General features: G+C 44.6%; 1 protein-coding gene across 2 annotated transcripts; it reads right to left on the reverse strand.

Annotated features, from left to right (window-relative positions):
• Positions 1-971: 971 nt before the first annotated feature.
• On the reverse strand, positions 972-17,122 carry LOC101012377 (sialic acid-binding Ig-like lectin 6). 2 transcript variants are annotated; one of them, XM_031659242.1, is made up of 8 exons: positions 16,894-17,122; positions 16,466-16,831; positions 15,986-16,264; positions 15,743-15,823; positions 15,025-15,282; positions 13,473-13,566; positions 13,062-13,143; positions 972-1,869 (listed from the first exon to the last, which is right to left on the reverse strand). In XM_031659242.1, exons 1-8 carry the CDS (start codon positions 16,925-16,927, stop codon positions 1,696-1,698), a joined length of 1,368 nt encoding a protein of 455 aa, XP_031515102.1. In that variant the 5' UTR covers positions 16,928-17,122; the 3' UTR covers positions 972-1,695. The 2 variants fall into 2 exon arrangements, with proteins under 2 accessions (XP_031515102.1, XP_031515103.1); XM_031659243.1 differs by having other exon boundaries at positions 15,743-15,790; positions 16,894-17,119.
• Positions 17,123-18,074: the final 952 nt, after the last annotated feature.

Below are 18,074 nucleotides of genomic sequence, written 5' to 3' on the forward strand. Positions count from 1 at the left end.
GATGATAATGATGATGATTTTTTTTTAAGATGGAGTCTCGCTCTGTTGCCCAGGCTGGAGTGCAGTGGCTCGCAGATTCAAGCAATTCTCCTGCTTCAGCCTGCTGAAGTACCTGGGATTACAAGCAAGCACCACCACACCCAGCTAATTTTTGTATTTAGTAGAGATGGGTTTTCACCATGTTGGCCAGACTGGTCTCGATCTCCTGACCTCCAGTGATCCACCCCCCTCAGCCTCCCAAAGTGCTGGAATTACAGGTGTGAGCCACCGCTAACTGTGGTCTTCTAAGTGTAATCTGTCTTTTTATTTTTCGTGGCTACTCTTAAGAATTTTCCTTAATAGTTGGTCTTCATTAGTTTTCTTCAATTTCACTGAAAGAGTGGAGACTGGGATTTGTAAGAGGAAGTTGCTGAAATGGACATGGGGTATTGGTGACTGGTGAGGAACTGAGTTGGGGAAATCTGGATGGGGAAGGTCATGTAGACAGCCTTGAGCAGAAAGATGATGGATGGAAACTTTATTTTGGGGAGTCATGAAGACTTCTGAACAGGGAATGACACAGACACCTGGTGCTGTGGCCGCTGGGCCTGCTCCTCTTTAGCCTTAGGAGAAATTGCCAGCAGAAACCGTTTATTAAAACCGCTAACCAGGCCAGGCATGGTGGTTCACGCCTGTAATCCCAGCACTTTGGGAGGCCGAGGTGGGCAGATCATGAGGTCAGGAGATGGAGACCATCCTGGCTAACACGGTGAAACCCTGTCTGTACTAAAAATTCAAAAAATTAGCCAGGCGTGGCGGCGGGCGCCTGTAGTCCCAGCTACTTGGGAAGCTGAGGCAGGAGAATGGCGTGAACCCAGGGGGCGAAGCTTGCAGTGAGCTGAGATCGCGCCACTGCACTCCAGCCTGGGTGACACAGCCCCGTCTCAAACAAACAAACAAACAAACAACAACAAAAAACAGCTAACCAAAGCCAGATACAAGGCATTTATTTACAATAATATACAGACTTTATGAAAAACTTTGTGTCAGGGCCTTCGTTAGCTGTTTTACAGCTGACAAAGCTGTATGTTAGCTGTATGCTTTCTTTGACCTTTCGCAATAATCTGGTTAGACAGAAATTATTTCCCTGCCTTACAGAGCAGGGAGATAAAGTGACTTGTTCAGTAACTGGCATAGATAGAGTTGAACTCAGTTCTCTTGGACAGAAGTCCTGTGATCTGCCATATATACTAAGGAATTTATATAGTCCATTGACAACAAAAATATTAATTTTTTAAAAAATTGGACACAGTGCTATGGGCTAAGTTGTTCTCTTCTAAAATTCATATGTTGGAAGTCTTAAATCTCAATATCTCAGAAGGTTACTGTATTTGGAGGGTCTTTAAATAGTTAATTTATTTAAATTAGGTCATAGAGAAGCCCTAATCCAATATGACTAGTGTCTTTATAAGAAGAGAAGATTAGGACATAAACACACTCAGAGGTAAGACCATGTGAAGACACAAGAGAGGCCTTAGAAGGAACCAACCCTGATAACACCTTGTTCTCAGACCTCTAACATCTAAAACTGTAAGAAAATAAAGTTCTGTGTTTACATCACTCAGTCTGTGGTACGTTGCTGCGGCAGCCCCAGTAACCAATACACTGAGAGGTACCATGTTGTCTCCAATCAAGGTTATGGCTTTGGACAATTCCTCACTTGCGTATCTTGATTTCTGAGTATTCAGTGTTGGTGACCTCTGGTTCCTGAAGCTGCACCTTGTGGAAGCGTAGGAAAGCATAGTGGAGCTCCTGCTCATCTCCTGAGACGGGGTCAGCCTCAGCAGGGTGGTCTGAAACTACGCCTCTCTGGAACTGGTGCTGATGACCCTGAATGGAAGAAAAGAAAAGATTCAGGGCTGGACAATAGGTTCTCAAAGACAGCAGCCAAGGATCAGAAAAGGAGTAGAACTGATGGAACTTTATTATTTATCCATTCATTTATTATTTTATTTTATTTTTGAGATGGGGTCTCGCTCTGTTGTCCAGGCTGGAGTGCAGTGGCATGATCACAGCTCAGGCAGCCTCAAACACCTGGGTTCGAATGATCCTCCTGCTTCAGCCTCCCGTGTAGCTGGGACTACAGGCATGCACCACACCTGGCTAATCTTTGTAGAGAAGGAGTTTCACCATGTTGCCCAGGCTGGTCTTGAACCCCTGGGCTCGAGGAATTCACCCACCTTGGCTTCCCAACATGCTGGGATTACAAGCATGAGCCACCATGTCCACTGCATTCATTTATTTTTAAATATTTAATAATTAAGATTGGCCAGCCCTTAGTGAGTGTTTACATTAATCAGTCATATTCTATTCTCAAAAAAATGCTTTGGAGTGGATTCCATGATGACATTCATCTTACAAACAGGAACACTGAGGCTAAGAGAGGCTCCACATATTGCCTAAAGACACACATCTACACACATGCACCACTGAGCAGGACTCAGAACCAGCTTACTGTGTGGGTCATGTGACATGTGCTATACGTTAAGCCATGAAGAAAGCAGACACGGTCCCAGATAGTAGGCAGTGTGGTTTTGTGGTTTCCTATGAGATGAAGTTAGTTAAAAACAGAAACAAAATCACATTTTTAATTCATGATAGCAGATATTTTGAAATATAAAACAGGGGCAGGAGCGGCGTATCTGGTTCCTAGACAGGTACTGGAGGACAGAGCAGAGACTGAGTCCTGCAGTACAGGCCACCAAGCGCCATCTCCCAGATAGTAGGCAGTGTAGTTTTCTATGAGATGAAGTTAGTTAAAAACAGGAAACAAAATCGCATTTTTAATTCATGATAGCAGATGTTTTGAAATATAAAGCAGGGGCAGGAGCGGCGTATCTGGTTCCTAGACAGGTACTGGAGGACAGGCCACCGGACACTCTCTCCTATACCTTCTCTTTCCAACACCCCTGAAAACTTGAAAGTAAAGCATGGTAAAGAAATTATGTAATGATTCCCAACAAGGTGGGGATTTAACACACACTAGCTGTGTTGTCCCTCCAAATAAACCAAGAGGCAATACAAGAAATTATGGAATAAGCAAATAAGAAAAAGTGGGAAATCTCTGGGGAAACAAAATATTTTATACTAGGGTGTGTGTGTGTGTGTGTGTGTGTGTGTGTGTGTTCAGGGAGGCATTGGTGACAGTGGGTGAATGGTTACAGAAATGAGATTTATATTCTGCTCATGTCTTTCCTCTATCATTGGGATAATATTTTCCTGCCTGCATTCTTGCTACACAAATCAGTGGCAAAGTCCGAGACTAAAGGTGTGAATTTCTGTAGGAGAAATGGCAGATCAGCACAAAAGTCCTACTGAATGAAGAAAAGAATAGGTGGAAATTGCCTCTCCCTGGCCTTCCCCTTGCCACCTTCCCCCATCCACACATCCCAGATTTTTGGAAGACAGTCTAGGTATTACCTCCCCTAGCACCAGTTTTTCCTGAGGGTCCGAACAACAGGAATTATGACTTGAATTATTCTTGGTCAGTTCTTATTCAGGCTATGGTAGAGTAACTGGTACCCGCCCAGCATAATTAGAAAACTATACATAGTACGTGAAATAAGTGTTTTACAAGGAAAACAGGCAGCCCAGGACTGTAACATCTGAAAGAAAGGAAACCAATGAGGTGAGTCCCATGATCAAATGACAATTTCCAAACTGCAGTATGTGGAGGATAAATCCAAGAGGAACACAAGAATCTTAGGAAACTGTGGAGGCAGCAACTGCAGTTCAAGTGGGAATGGTGTGGGTGGAATTTGTAGAGCAGAGTACAGACAGAAACAACTACACAGGGAAAGAACTCCAGAAAGTATGCATAGAGGTCCCCTTGAATCTTTGGCTGAATACTAAGCTGTGTGCACACAGTGAAAGGCTGAAAGCCTGGGTACATGCTGCTGGAGAAGGAACAGCTATGAGAAAGCTGGAGTGAAGGCAAATAGAAAGTCACCCTACCAAAACTTTTATAAAAATCTTTCACTGGGCCTAGACGATCCACTAACAAATTAACTGCATTTGAGAACAAAGCTCCACAATTTTTAAAGGAAGATTAAAATATCCAGATAATCAACAATATAACACAATGTCTAGTATGCCACCAAAATCGCTACCTATGCGAAGAAGCTGTGGAATGTAAGCAATGAAAAGTATATCGGTAAATAGAAACATGTCGGCCGGGCACGGTGGCTCAAGCCTGTAATCCCAGCACTTTGGGAGGCCGAGACGGGTGGATCACGAGGTCAGGAGATCAAGACCATCCTGGCTAACACGGTGAAACCCCGTCTCTACTAAAAAACACAAAAATCTAGCCGGGCGAGGTGGCAGGCGCCTGTAGTCCCAGCTACTCCGGAGGCTGAGGCAGGAGAATGGCGTAAACCCAGGAAGCGGAGCTTGCAGTGAGCTGAGATCCAGCCACTGCACTCCAGCCTGGGCGACAGAGCGAGACTCTGTCTCAAAAAATAAATAAATAAATAAAAAGGTAGTAATATTTTAAAACTACCAAAAAGGCAAAAAAGGGTGATAAATATAAAAGGACAAATATAAATGTAAAGCAAAGAGCAATCTGGTAGAATTAAACTGATCCAAATAAATAATCACATTAAATATAAATGGTCTAAACACTCCAGTTAAAAGGAAGATATTGGCAGACTTGATAAAATAGGTAGAATAAACGTTGTGATATCTGTAAGACAGACACAATACATATGACGGCACAAATGTGTTAAAAGTAAGAGGAGAGAAAACACATAACAAATAAGCACTAATATTAAGAACACTAGAGTGGCAATATTAAATCAGACAGTGTATTTTAGGAAAAGAAATATTACCAGAAATAAAGACATTTCATAATGATAAACAAGCCAATTCATTAAAAGATATAAAAATCCTAAGTGCATATGCAACCAATCACAGAGCATGATTTAACAAATAAATTGTAAAAGTAAGCAGACAGAAAATCACTAAGTATATAGAAAGCTTGAACACTAGTGTAAAATAACTTGACCTAATTAACATTTGTAGACTACTACATCCAGTATCTTCAGAAAACACATTCTTTGCAATTGCACATGTAACATTCACCATGGTAGACTGATATTTCATGTGCTTGTACTACCAGTGACTGAGATAAGAGTTTTTAAAAAATTGACTATAGAGTGTGTACCACTCTAATGGAGAGGAGATAGAATAGCAAGTAGACATTAGCTCTCCAACTAGACTGTCCAGAAGGACACGTTGAGATTCATCAAGGAAGCAACATGACCCAGAGTGCAGAGAAGAATGAGACAAGGTAGCTCTGTACCCAGGATTGGCATGGAGTCAAAGGAGGCTCCCCACCACAGGGAAACAGTGAATGAGTGACAGCCCGCAAGGACCCACACTTCTGCCATGGACCTTTGTAATCCTGGGCATGAGAGCTCCCCCTGAGGCCTCCAGACTGACATGGAGAGCTGTGTGGAGACTGGGCAGAGCCACTGCTCAGGCCCATGTGGAGTCCCAAGGGCCTTGGACCTATGAGCACCTGGGCACCAGTATCATAGCTCCACCACCAAGAGAGGCCAGGTTCTCTCACATGCCCTCAGGGTAGAGACCACATTTACGGGGCTGAGGAGCAGATGGTTTGCAGACCTCACCTCTGCTACAACTCGCTAGACAAAGTTCACTGGCCTGGGATCCCAGCACAGCCACCCCACTGCTGCCTGAGCACTTGGGCCAGTAGCAGCTCTCCATTTCTCTGGGATAGGGCTCCCAGAGGTAACAGACAAGCCTGCTGGGTTTTTTTTTCTTTGCCTCCACAGGTCCCACTCCTACTCCTCTGAGGCTGGAGAAGGAGAAAAGAGCATAAGGGCTATCACTGGCCCTGCTTTATGGAACACACTGGAACTGCTTTATGGAAAAGCAGCCACACTGTTTCAGTGTGGGTCCCTGCCCCATTATTCCTCACTGAGAAGGACCTCCTGACCCGGGCCCCCAGGACAGCTGCCCTACCCCCACTTGAGTTGGTGGCAGTTATGTGTTTCTCTGGGGAGGATATCCCTGGTTCAACCCACAGCCTCTTTGCCATTGCCACTGCAATGGTACTGCCCTTGATGCCTTCAGGCTGGGAAAATAATAAAGACCTTGATCACTTTGCTGGCACCTCCAACACACTGCAACCACCATACAGAAAGGAGCCCAGACTCGCTTCCCTGTGGGCCTCCTACTCCCCGCTCTTCACCAGGCAGGGACTCTGGCTGGGGCCTGCAGCACAGTGGCCCCACCCCTAGATGAAAGTTCCTATTGGCCGTGGCTCTGTGTCTTTCTGGGGTGGAGCTCTCAGAGCAGCTGGCAGCCTCTCTGCCATTGCTGCTGCAGCCATACTGCTCTCGCTGCTCTCAGGCTGGGGAAGGAACAAAGAGCCTGATTTATTTGGTGGAACCTCCAGCATGCCACAGCACTACAGAGAGGAGCCCAGTCTCTCTTCCCTGTGAGCCTCCAACCATTACTCTTCACTGGGTAAGTCTACCTGCTTGGGCTCACAGCATAGTTGCCTCAACCAGGGGTGATTATTCCAATTGGCAGCAGCTCTGCATTCCTCTAGGATGAAGCCCCAAGAAACAAGGAAAAAGCCCTCTATCATTGGCACTTCCAAAGTCTCTGGCCCTGCTGCTCCAAGCTGGGAAGGAAACAAAATGCCTGGGCTCACTAAAGGGCTGTAGTGTGCAGCCCAAGAGTGCCAAGTCCAGATCTGTAGCCAGCACTTGAGTGAGAAAGGAGCCCACACTCTCAGAGCACTGGGAGGGAGCATGGCTGCAAATGTGAGGAAATACAGAGGATTCACGTGGTTGAACAAGAGCCTACCTGCCAGCCATTATGCTTAAGCACCATCTGTTGGATCACATCCAAACTCAACATCAAAAATACTTTGCTAATATACCCCACTGTGAAACTAAGGACAAGAATTTAGCAACAAATAAAGACCCTGCACAAAGCTTTGGCCTTCTGAAAACATCCAGAAACAAAGCCAACTCACTGTACTCAAATTATAGCACAATTAAGGAAACATGAGCCCACATAAATGAGAAAGAACCAGTGCAAGAACTCTGGCAAATCTAAAACCCAGAGTGTCTTCTTACCTCATAATGACCACACTAGTTCCCCAGCAAAAGTTCTTAACCAGGATGAAGTGGCTAAAATAACAGACAAAAAATTCAGAATCTGGATGACAATCAAGATTATTGAGATTCAGGAGAAAGTAGAAACCCATTCCAGGGAATCAAAGGAAGCCAGTAAAACAACTGAAGAGATAAAAAATGAAATAGCCATCTTAAGAAAGAACCAAACTGAGCTGATAGAGTTGAATAACTCACTATAAAAATTTCGTAACACAATCAGAAGTATTAACAGCAGAATAAACCAAGCTGAGGAAAGAATATCAGAGCCCAAAGACTGGTTCTTCAAATTAACTCAGGCAGACAAAAATAAAGAACAAAGAATTTTAAAAATGAACAATACCTCCAAAAAATGTGGGATTATGTAAAGAGACCAAATCTACATACAACTCATTGGCATCCCTGAAAGAGAAGGAGAGAGAGCAAGCAACTTGAACAACATATTGGAGGATATTGTCCACAAAAATTTCCCCAGCCTCTCTCGAGAGGTCAGCATGCACATTCAGGAAATTCAGAGAACCTCATTAAGATAATATATAAGACAATTATCCCCAAGACACACAGTCATCAGGTTCTCCAAGATCAATGCCAAAGAAAAAATATTACAGGCAGCTAGAGAGGAAAGACGAGTCATGTACAAAGATTATCCCATCAGGCTAATAAAGGACCTTTTAGCAGAAAGATTGCAAGCCAGAAGAGATTGGGGGGCCTATATTCAGGATCCTTAAATAAAAGAAATTCCTATCAAGAATTTCATACCCAACCAAACTACGTTTCATAAGAGAAAGGAAATAAAATCCTTTTCATCCCAAGCAAATGCGAAAGGAATTAATTACCACCATATGTGCTTTACAAGAGGTCCTTAAGACAGTGCCAAACGTGAACACAAAAACATTTACCTACCACCACAAAAACACACTTAAGTACATAGATCATTGACACTATAGAGCAAATACAAAAATCAAGTCTGCATAACAACAAGCTAACAACATGATGTCAGGACCTAATCCTCACATATCAATATCAACCTTGAACATAAGTGAGCTAAATACCCAAATTAAAAGGCATAGAGTGGCAAGTTGGATAAAGAAGCAAGTATTTTATCTTCAACAGACCCATCTCACATGCAATTACACCTATAGTTTCAAAGCAGAGAGATGGAGACAGATCTATCAAGCAAATGGAAAGCAGGGTTTGCTATTCTTATTTCATACAAAACATATTTTAAAACAACAATGATCAAAAAGGACAAAGAAGGGAATTACATAATGACAGAGGGTTCAATTCAAGAAGAAGACTCAACTCTCATAAGTATATATGTATCAACACTGGAGCACCCAGATTCATAAAGCAAGTTCTTAGAGACTTACAAAGAAATTCAGATAACCACACAATAACAGTGGGAAACTTCAACACACCCCTGATGTATTGAACAGATCATCCAGGCATAATACTAACAAAGATATTCAGGACTTAAACTTGACACTTGAGCAAATGGATCTAACAGACATCTGCACAACCCTCCACTAAACAAAGTCAGAATACACATTCTCCTTATCAGCACATGGCACATACTATAAAATTGACCACATGCTTGACCATAAAGCAAGTCTCAACAAATTTAAAAAAAAGAAGAAAACAAATCATACCAACTACACTCTCAGCCCACAGCACAATAAAAATGGAAATCAATACCAAAAAGATCTCTCAAAACCATACGACTAAATGGAAATGAAATAATCTGCCACTGAATGACTTTTGAGTAAACAATGAAATTAAGGCAGAAATCAAGAAATTGTTTGAAATAAATGAAAACAAAGATACAACATATCAGAATCTTTGGAACACAACTAAAGCAGTGTTAAGAGGAAAGTTTTCAGCACGAAATGCCCAAGTGAAATGGTTACATATATCTAACCAATTAGCAACCTAACATCACATCTAGAGGAACTTGAAAAACAAGAGCAAACCAACCCCAAAGCTAGCAGAAGTAAAGAAGTAACCAAAATTAGAGCTGAACTGAACAAAATGGAGGTGAGAAAAAACATACAAAAGATTTTTTCAAAACCAAAAGTTGGTTTTCTGAAAGAATAAATAAGACTGATAGACCACTATCTGGATAATAAAAAAGGAAGAATAAGCAAATATACACAATCAGAAATAATGAAGGGGACATTACCACCAATCTCACAAAAATACAAAGGAAGAAAAAACCCTCAGAGACTATTATGAACACCTCTATGCCCACAAACTAGAAAACCTAGAAGAAATGAACAAATTCCTGGAAACATATTATAAAACCTCCCAAGATTAAACCGGGAAGAAATTGAAACCCCAAACAGTTAAGTAATGAGTACTGAAATTGAATCAGTGGTAGGAAAACCCACCAATCAGAAGAAGTCCTGAACCAGATAGATTCACGGCTGAATGCTACCAGATGTATAAAGAAGAGCTGGTACCAGTCCTACTAAAACTATTTCAAAAAATCAAGAAGGAAAGACTCCTCCCTAACTAATTTTATGAGGCCAGCATCATTCTGATACTAAAAATCTGGCAGAGACACAATGAAAAAAGAAAACTTCAGGACAATAGCCCTAATGAACATACATGCAAAAATCCTCAATAAAATACTAGCAAACCAATTCCAGCAGCACATCAAAAAGCTAATCCACTACAATCAAGTAGGTTTTATTCCTGGGATTAAAGGTTGGTTCAACATTTGCAAATCAATAAATATGATTTATCACGTAAACAGAACTAAAATAAAAACCGCATGATCATCTCAATAGATGCAGAGAAGGCTTTTGATAGAATTCAATATCCCTCCATGTTAAAAACCTTGAACAAGCTAAGCATCAAAGGTGCATACCTCAAAATGATAAGAGCCATCTATGACAAAACCACAGCCAACATCATACTAAATGGGCAAAAGCTGGAAGAACTAGAACAATACAAGATGCCCTCTCTCACCATTCCTCTTGAACACAGTACTGGAAGTCCTAGCCCGAGCAATAATGCGAGAGAAAGAAAAGACATCCAAATGGGAAGAGAGGAAATCAAACTATCTCTGCAGAAGATGTGATTCTATATCTAGAAAATTCCATAGTCTTTGCTCAAAGGTTCCTAGATCTGATAAACAACTTCAGAAAAGTTTCAGGATACAAAATCAATGTACAAAACCCAGCAGCGTTTCTATACACCAGTAACATCAAAGATGAGAACCACATCAAGAATGCAATCCCATCACAATAGCTACAAAGGAATAAAATGCCTAGAAATAGAGCTAACCAACCACAGAGGTGAAAGATCTCTAAAAAGAGAATTACAAAACACTGCTGAAAGAAGTCAGAGACAACACAAATGGAAAAACATTCCATGCTCATGGATAGGAAGAATTGATATTATTAAAATGACCATACTGTCCAAAGCAATTTACAGATTCAATGCTATTCCTATTAAACTATCAATGACATTTTTCACAGAACTAATAAAAACCACTCTAAAATTCATTTGGAATAAAAAAAGAACACGAATAGCCAAAGCAACCCCAAACAAAAAGAGCAAACCGGGAAGCATCATATTACCTGATTTCAAACAATGCTACAAGGCTACAGTAACTAAAACAGCAAGATACTTGTACAGAAAGACACATAGAACAATGGAACAGTTTAGAGAACCCAGAAATAATGCCGCAAACTTACAACTATCTGATCTTTGACAAAGCTGACAATAACAAGCAGTGAGGAAAGGACTTCCTATTCAATAAATGGTGCTGGGATAATTAGCTGGTCATATGCAGAAGATCAAAACTGTACTTCCAGCTTTCACCATGTAAAAAAAAAAAACTCAAGATGAATTAAAACCTTAGATGTAACATGTAAAATATTAAAAACTCTAGAAGAAAACCAAGGAAACACCATTCTGGACATTGGCCCTGGGAAAGATTTCATGGCCAAGACTCCAAAAGCGGTTTCCACAAAAACAAAAATTGACAAGTGGGACCTAATTAAACTAAAGATCAGGGTTAAGAGGAAAGCTTCTTCTGCCCAGCAAAAGAAATTGTCAGCAGAGTAAACAGACAACCTACAGAATGGGAGAAAATATTTACAAACTACAAACATCTAACAAACTTCTAATATCCGGAGTCTATAAGGAGTTTAAACAAATTAACGAGCAAAAACCAAACAACTCCTTTAAAAAGTGGCAAAGGATATGAATAGACACTTCTCAAAAGAAGACTTTTATATGGCCAACAAGTAAAAAAAGAAATGTTCAAATCACTAATCATTAGGGAAATGCAAATCAAAACCACAGTGAAATACCACCTCACGCAAGTCAGAATGGCTATTACTAAAAAAAGTGAAAAAATAACAGATGTTGGCAAGGTTGTAGAGAAAAAGGAACACTTATACACTGCTAGTGGGAATGTAAGTTAGTTGAGCCACTGTGGAAAACAGTCTGGAGATTTCTCAAAGACCTTAAAGTAGAATTACCCTTCAACCCAGCAATCCCATTACTGGGTATATACCCAAAGGAATATTAATTATTCTGTCTTAAAAACACATGCATGCATTTGTTCATTGCAGCACTATTCACAATAGCAAACACATAGAATCAACCTAGATACCCATCGATGGTGGGCTGGATAAAGAAAATGTGGTACATAGACACCATGGAATACTATGCAGCCATAAAAAAGAATGAGATCATGTCCTTTGCAGCAACATGGATGGAGCTGGAGACCATTATCCTAAGCAAATTAACACAGGAACAGAAAACCAAATACTGTATGTTCTCATTTAAATGTGGGAGTTAAACATTGAGCACACATAGACACAAAGAAGGGAACAATAGACACTAGGACGTACTTGAGGGTGGAGAGTGGGAGGAGGGTGAGAATTGAAAAATAACCTATTGGGTGTTATGCTGATTACCTGGGTGACAAAATTATCTGTATAGCAAACTCCCATAACATGCAAATCAACTATAACCGTGGATGTATCTATTTCCCCTTGCAGCTCTGTTGGTTTTTGTTCATTTATTTTGATAAATAATGCTCTGTTATTGAGTGCATATACATTTAATATATTTATATATTTAATGAAGTGATAGAAGCCAGTTACATAGAGTAAGTATTGTGTGATTCCATTTTCATGAAGTTCCAGAATGGACGAAACTAACAGATAGTGATAGGGGTCATAAAAGTGATTGCTGGAAATGAGACATTGACTGGGAAAGAAAATGAGAAAACTTGGAGGGATGATGAAAAGATTCCCTATCTTAAGTGGGGACATGGTTACAGTGTGTGTACATTTGCCCAAACTAATTTAACTGGACACTTAAAATGCGTGCTTTCTATTATAAAGTATGCCTCCTCCATAATGTCATAAAGCTGACATTAAGTAAACACTGTAGTTGATGTGAAAAATGCAATGTAATGGTGATGAGCAGTAATGACTTCGGGTTGATTTGGACTGTCTACTATAGGGCTTGTATCTATCACATTCCTTGTACTTAATGCACCTGACACAGACTAAGTTTTGTTCATTTCTTTTTCTCAATAATCAATGCCATAAGAAAAGGCTAATATTCCAGGAAATATGATAATCTGATATATGAGGAGCATAAATACCCCCAACAAACTAACTAGGGTACATATTTCATCAGAACTATTAGATTCAGTTCCACATGTGACTATTTTAAATTATTGACATCAATACCTTTAAAATTATTACTGAATCAAAACTTTAAAATAGTCACATGTGGAACTGCATGGAATGTCAGGTGTTAATGAAGAAATGCCTCAGGGTCCTTACGTAGGGCAGCATTCAAAAGGGGTAATGCTGAGTGGAAATTAAGGTCTCTATCACTCACCCTGGAGCCTGAGACCATGACGGGGTTCACATCGTCCATGTTTTGCACTGGCTGGGCTGCTTTCCTCCTTCTGGTCTTCACTCTGAGGGAGCAGCACCAAGCCTTTCAGCCAGGTTATTTGGAGCCTCTTTCCCCAAAAAAGAACCATCTCCCCACTCCCTATGGAGAGTACAGAAGTAATGAAGAGGTCCAGGTGATCCCACAAGCCCAAGAGTTGAACCATGGTTTCAGAGACCTCATGCTTGGCTCAGCTGGTCAACGGGGTAATTCACACCACCACTACCCTCCCTTTCCTCACTCTCGACTTTCCCAAGCACCCCATTTTCCTCCACTTGGGTTTTCTGAGATTCTGCCACCTGTGTGTCCTTCCCACATCAAGTCTTTCTGTGCCTCCCTGGAGCCCAGTCTCACCTGAAGATGAAACCAACACAGAGGAAAACCAGGGCTGTGGTGCCAGCTCCCCAGACTGCTCCCAGGACACCACCAACCCCGCCTTCTGGTTTCCCTATAATTGGAATTTTGAGTGAACTCCAGTTCCAATTCCAGTACATCCTCCCCACAGCCATTCCTCTCCACCTTCCACTAATGTGACCACCCCCAATCCAGGACTCAGTCACTCACCATTTCACTGCCCTGTGAACCCGGAACCAGCCTCTTCTCTCTCCATGACTCCCCCTTCCCCCAACTGCAAGACTGAGGACGTTGTGTCCCCAGCCACTCTGGTCTGGGCCTTGGAAACGTCTTCTCCAAGCTTCATTTCTCTGGAGCAGTTAGGGTTAAATTATGTCTCCCCACAATTCCTATTCTAACCCCCAGCACCTGAAAGCGTGACCTGATTTGGAGAAGGGTCATAGCTGATGTAATTAGTTATAATGAGGTCATCCTGGATCAGGGTGAGCCTTAATCCAATATGACTACTGTCCTTATAAAAAGGGGAAAATGTGGGTTGGGTGCGGTGATTCACACCTGTAATTCCATCACTTTGGAAGGCCAAGGCAGGCAGATCACGAGGTCAGGAGATTGAGACCATCCTGGCCAACATGGTGAAACCCCGTCTCTACTCAAAATATAAAAATTAGCTGGGCATGGTGGTGAGCGCCTGTAGTCCCAGCTACTCGAGAGGCTGAGGCAGGAGAATCGCTTGAACCTGGGAGGTGGAGGTTGCATATGTCAGATGATCACGTTGCAGTGAGCCAAGATCGCACTATTGCATTCCAGCCTAGCAACAGAGTAAGACTTCCTCTCAAAAAAAAAAAAAAGGAAAATGTGGACACAGACGCACATGTGGACGCAGACACCACCATGTGAAGATTAAGTCAGAGGTCAAGGCAATGCTCCTTCAAACCAAGGAACGCCAAAGACTCCCAGGAAACCACCAGAAGCCAGGGAAGGAGCATGGAAGAGATTCTCCCTCACAGCCTCAGAAGGAACCAACTCTAACACCGTGCATGATCTTGGACTTCTGACCTTGAGAACCGTGAGACAATACATCCCTATTGTTTAAGTCATGCACTTTGAAGTACTTTGTTATGGCAGCCCTAGCAAACTCATGCAAGAACCCAGGCTTCTCCTCCCCCAGCTGTCACCTCTTAGCAGACTCCTGACCTAGTAGCAGCTGGGACAGAGCTGCTCTGGGATGTTCTGGGCCTCGAAGCTGAGCCTGAGACTTGAGCTGAATCCCTGGCAGAGGCTCAGGGAGCTGTTGGCCAAGGGACCGACTGGTCGGGGGTGACTGTGAAGGAGCCATGGCTCCTGTTCCCATTCCTCCAGCATCCCCTCCCCAAGCTTCCAGTGCAGGGAGGAGCCGCTGCAGTGTGGACTCTAAGCCTCCCAGAGCCAGGAGGGTCCCAGCAGTTGTGAGGGGTCTGGGGAGGGAGGACAGGACTTAGCAGGGGCCTCTTCTCTGAATACTATGGAGTTCTCGCCCAGCTGCCCACACTCTCGCGCACCTCCCCACACTCACACTGCACAAAGAGACTCAGAGAGATTTGCAGGGAACCCAGAGGGTGCTGAGCGCGGCAGGTGAAACCTCCTTCTTCTGCAGACCCTACTTGCGACAGCTCCAGGACCCCGGTATTGGAGATGGGTGTGGCGTTCAGGGCAGGGAAGCCCTGGAACCAGCTCAGGTGCGCAGGGGGGTTGCCGTCAGCATCACAGAGCAGCCGCAGAGCCTGGCCCTCCAGGACGGGGAGGGACGAGGTGTTTTGCAGGATTTTGAGGGCTTTGGGGAGAGAGGTGCAGAGAGTGAGAGATGGGGTGTAGGGGCAAGGCACTGGTGTCCCTCTCCTCCTGTGGGGTCCCCACTAGCTCTGAGGAGGAGACTAGTAAAGTGGGGGCCTCAGGTCTTCAGAAGAGCCCAGACCATTTCCCTGGAGCAGCCTAGGTTGCCCTGCAGAGCGTGGAGCAGGGGCTGGGGACAGCGTCGTGGCAAACAAGTGCCATTCCTGGACCACGGAGATGCCTGCAGTAGTCGGAAAACAAGCAGCGTCAGAGAGAAGCGGGAGTGCGAGGGGTGCGGCAGCTCCTGTGGATGAGGTGACAAAGGCTGGGGGTGAGGAAAGATTCCGTTCAGGGCTTTGAAGTCTATGGAGGCCTTAGTCCTGGCTTCTCATATTGATCCCCGTTAGTCCCCACTCTGCTTCCATCCAGCCCTGGAGAGAACAGGACAGGCTGGTTCCTACCTGTGCTGTTTCCTTGGAAGATGCTGACGGTCACTTTCTGTGGAGCATCTGGGGTGGAAAGAGGTGGCAGCCTCAACATCCCTGAAGAGGAACGGTAGGCATGGGGCCTTCCCCTCAGGAGCCATGAAAACAGGGAAGGGAGCTGTCCTCTTTGGCGACCAGGTCCCCAACTTTAAGCTCTGGCTCAGCCCTGCCCTGTCCCCCCACACCCTCAGGGACCTGGGGGTCCTGGCCAGCACTCACAGGAGACATTGAGCTGGATGGTTCTCTCCACGGTCACACCGACTCCAGGGAACGTCACCTGACAGGTGAGGTTGGTGCTGTGGTCCTGGGGCCGTGGGGTGATCGTGAGCACCGAGGACTGGGTGGTCCTGGGGCCCAGGGAGGTGGGGGCAGCTGACATCCAGGAGAAGATGGGGGACGTTCCCTGCTCACAGGCCCAGGGCACAGAGCAGGTCAGGGTCCTGGAACAGCCAGACTCCAGGGTCCCTGGGATGGAGATGCTGGGCCTGTGGCTCAGGGCTGGTGAGGAGATGGGGACGCAGGATCAGGATGGGGGTATTAGGTTTCACCCAGAGGGAAGCCCAGTCTCTGGTCCAGCTCCTCCCCTGAGCCCAACACACTTAATTCTACCCACCTCCCAGGAAGGGAGTCCAGTCCCAGCCCTGCCCTACAGCCCCCATGATCTTCCCCTGATGGCCAGTACTGGAGCTGGTTCCTTACCCATCACACGCACAGAGAGCTTGGAAGATATATAAGATATATAACCAGATGTCCCTTTCCACTTCAACAGAAAGACGTATACAGCATTGTCCCTCCTCCGGGCATCTCTGATGCTCAGGGAGCAGTTCTTACTGCTGAAATCCCAGAGGAGGTGGAATCGGCCCCGGGTCTCCTCCTGCACTTCTTCATGTGGGTCATTTGTGGCCACTGGAACATCAGCCCCTTCCAAGTACCAGTAGCCATAATAATTGTACCAGGATGGATAGGTATTGGGCAATCTGCAGGGTAGGAGGACGCACAGACCCTCCTGCACCGTCAACGACTCTGGTCCTTCCAGCCGGAATCTCTGCTCCCGAGCCAGGGCCCCTGTGGAGACATGAGGGTCAGCTCGGCCCAGCCCCACCGCCCCTCTCCCCCGGCCCACTCACCTGCCCACAGCAGGAGCAGCAGCAGCGGTAGCATCTCTGAGGCGGAGGCTTCCTGGGCTCCCTGCGTGAGCAGAGAATGGGAAGGGAGTGGAGGGGAAGGACTGCGGGGAGGAACGGGTGGCTGGGGAGGAGCGCGTGATCTTGGCGATTCACAGAAGAGGAAGCCACAGAAGCCACAGGCCGTCGGAGCTCCACTCCCTCTGCACAGAGCAGACGGAAACCTTTTGACCCAGAGACCACAGAGACCTGCTCAAATGAGAGCAGAGGAGCAGAGACTGTGTCCCGCCTCCCACCTCGGGGCTTCCTGCGAGCACCAGAGCCTGGACCAGGGCCTCCGGGGGCATCTGAGGAATGGGACACCCGTGTCTAAGGCCCTCCTACTCTGAGGTGCTTTTCTGTGCCCCACTGTTTACACCTGGGAGCTGGTCACTGCTGGCCTCAGAGAGTCACAGCCTCATCACAAGCCATGAGAAAGTCAGTCCTGCAGGATATAGGGTTCTGTAGGGTCTGTGGGAGTGTTTGGGGCAGTGAAAGGAAGAAGGGTCCCAGGTGCAGTGTGGGTGGTAGCCACTCATTCATTCACTCATTCATTCATTCACAGAGTGAACATCTGTATGTAGACGGGGCTGGAGAAGAGATGCCAGGGACCTGGTCTCTACCCTTGAGATGATCCCCATCCATGGCCTCCCATCCTCAGCACACACACACGTCGTCTGGCTTTAGAGCTGTGGACACTGGTGAGTTTGCCGTGTGTCACAGTAGAATGCTGGATATTTTTTAAAACGTGAGTATGGAGGTTTTTCCTTGACAGCTAGTATGCTTACAAAATTTCAATGACATCTCCAAAATAAGAACCATGCAGCACTTCATGTAAACCAAAAGGGAGGACACATATTTTGTGAATTGCAGTGCAGAAGAAACTTCTTTGGAATTAATGTTGCCACTCAGTGCATTGTGGACTGGAGAAGTTGTTTTTTTAGGTCCTCATCATAGAGATTAGCAATTTCTTTCCTGTAAAAAATCTGCTTCTCACAGTTAAAGGTGGCACAAAAGACATATTTCTGGACAACATGAGTGGAATATCCAGAGAAAATTAAAATTTTAGATCTAGTTCACACGGTTTTCTATTTTCCTCTGTGCAGTATGCATCTGGCAAATCTTTAATACCTATGAGGTATTAG

Source organism: Papio anubis, chromosome 20 (genome assembly GCF_008728515.1).
Source record: "Papio anubis isolate 15944 chromosome 20, Panubis1.0, whole genome shotgun sequence".
In the NCBI taxonomy this organism is placed as follows: Eukaryota; Metazoa; Chordata; class Mammalia; order Primates; family Cercopithecidae; genus Papio; species Papio anubis.

Bases quoted from the DNA above. Each gene is read 5' to 3' on its own strand.
- LOC101012377 (XM_031659242.1), bottom strand. From the start codon at position 16,927: ATGCTACCGCTGCTGCTGCTCCTGCTGTGGGCAG. The intron at 16,832-16,893 runs GTGAGTGGGCCG...ATGTCTCCACAG, and splicing joins GCTGCTCCTGCTGTGGGCAG to GGGCCCTGGCTCGGGAGCAG. The intron at 13,144-13,472 runs GTGAGACTGGGC...CTGCTCCCTCAG, and splicing joins TGTGTTGGTTTCATCTTCAG to AGTGAAGACCAGAAGGAGGA.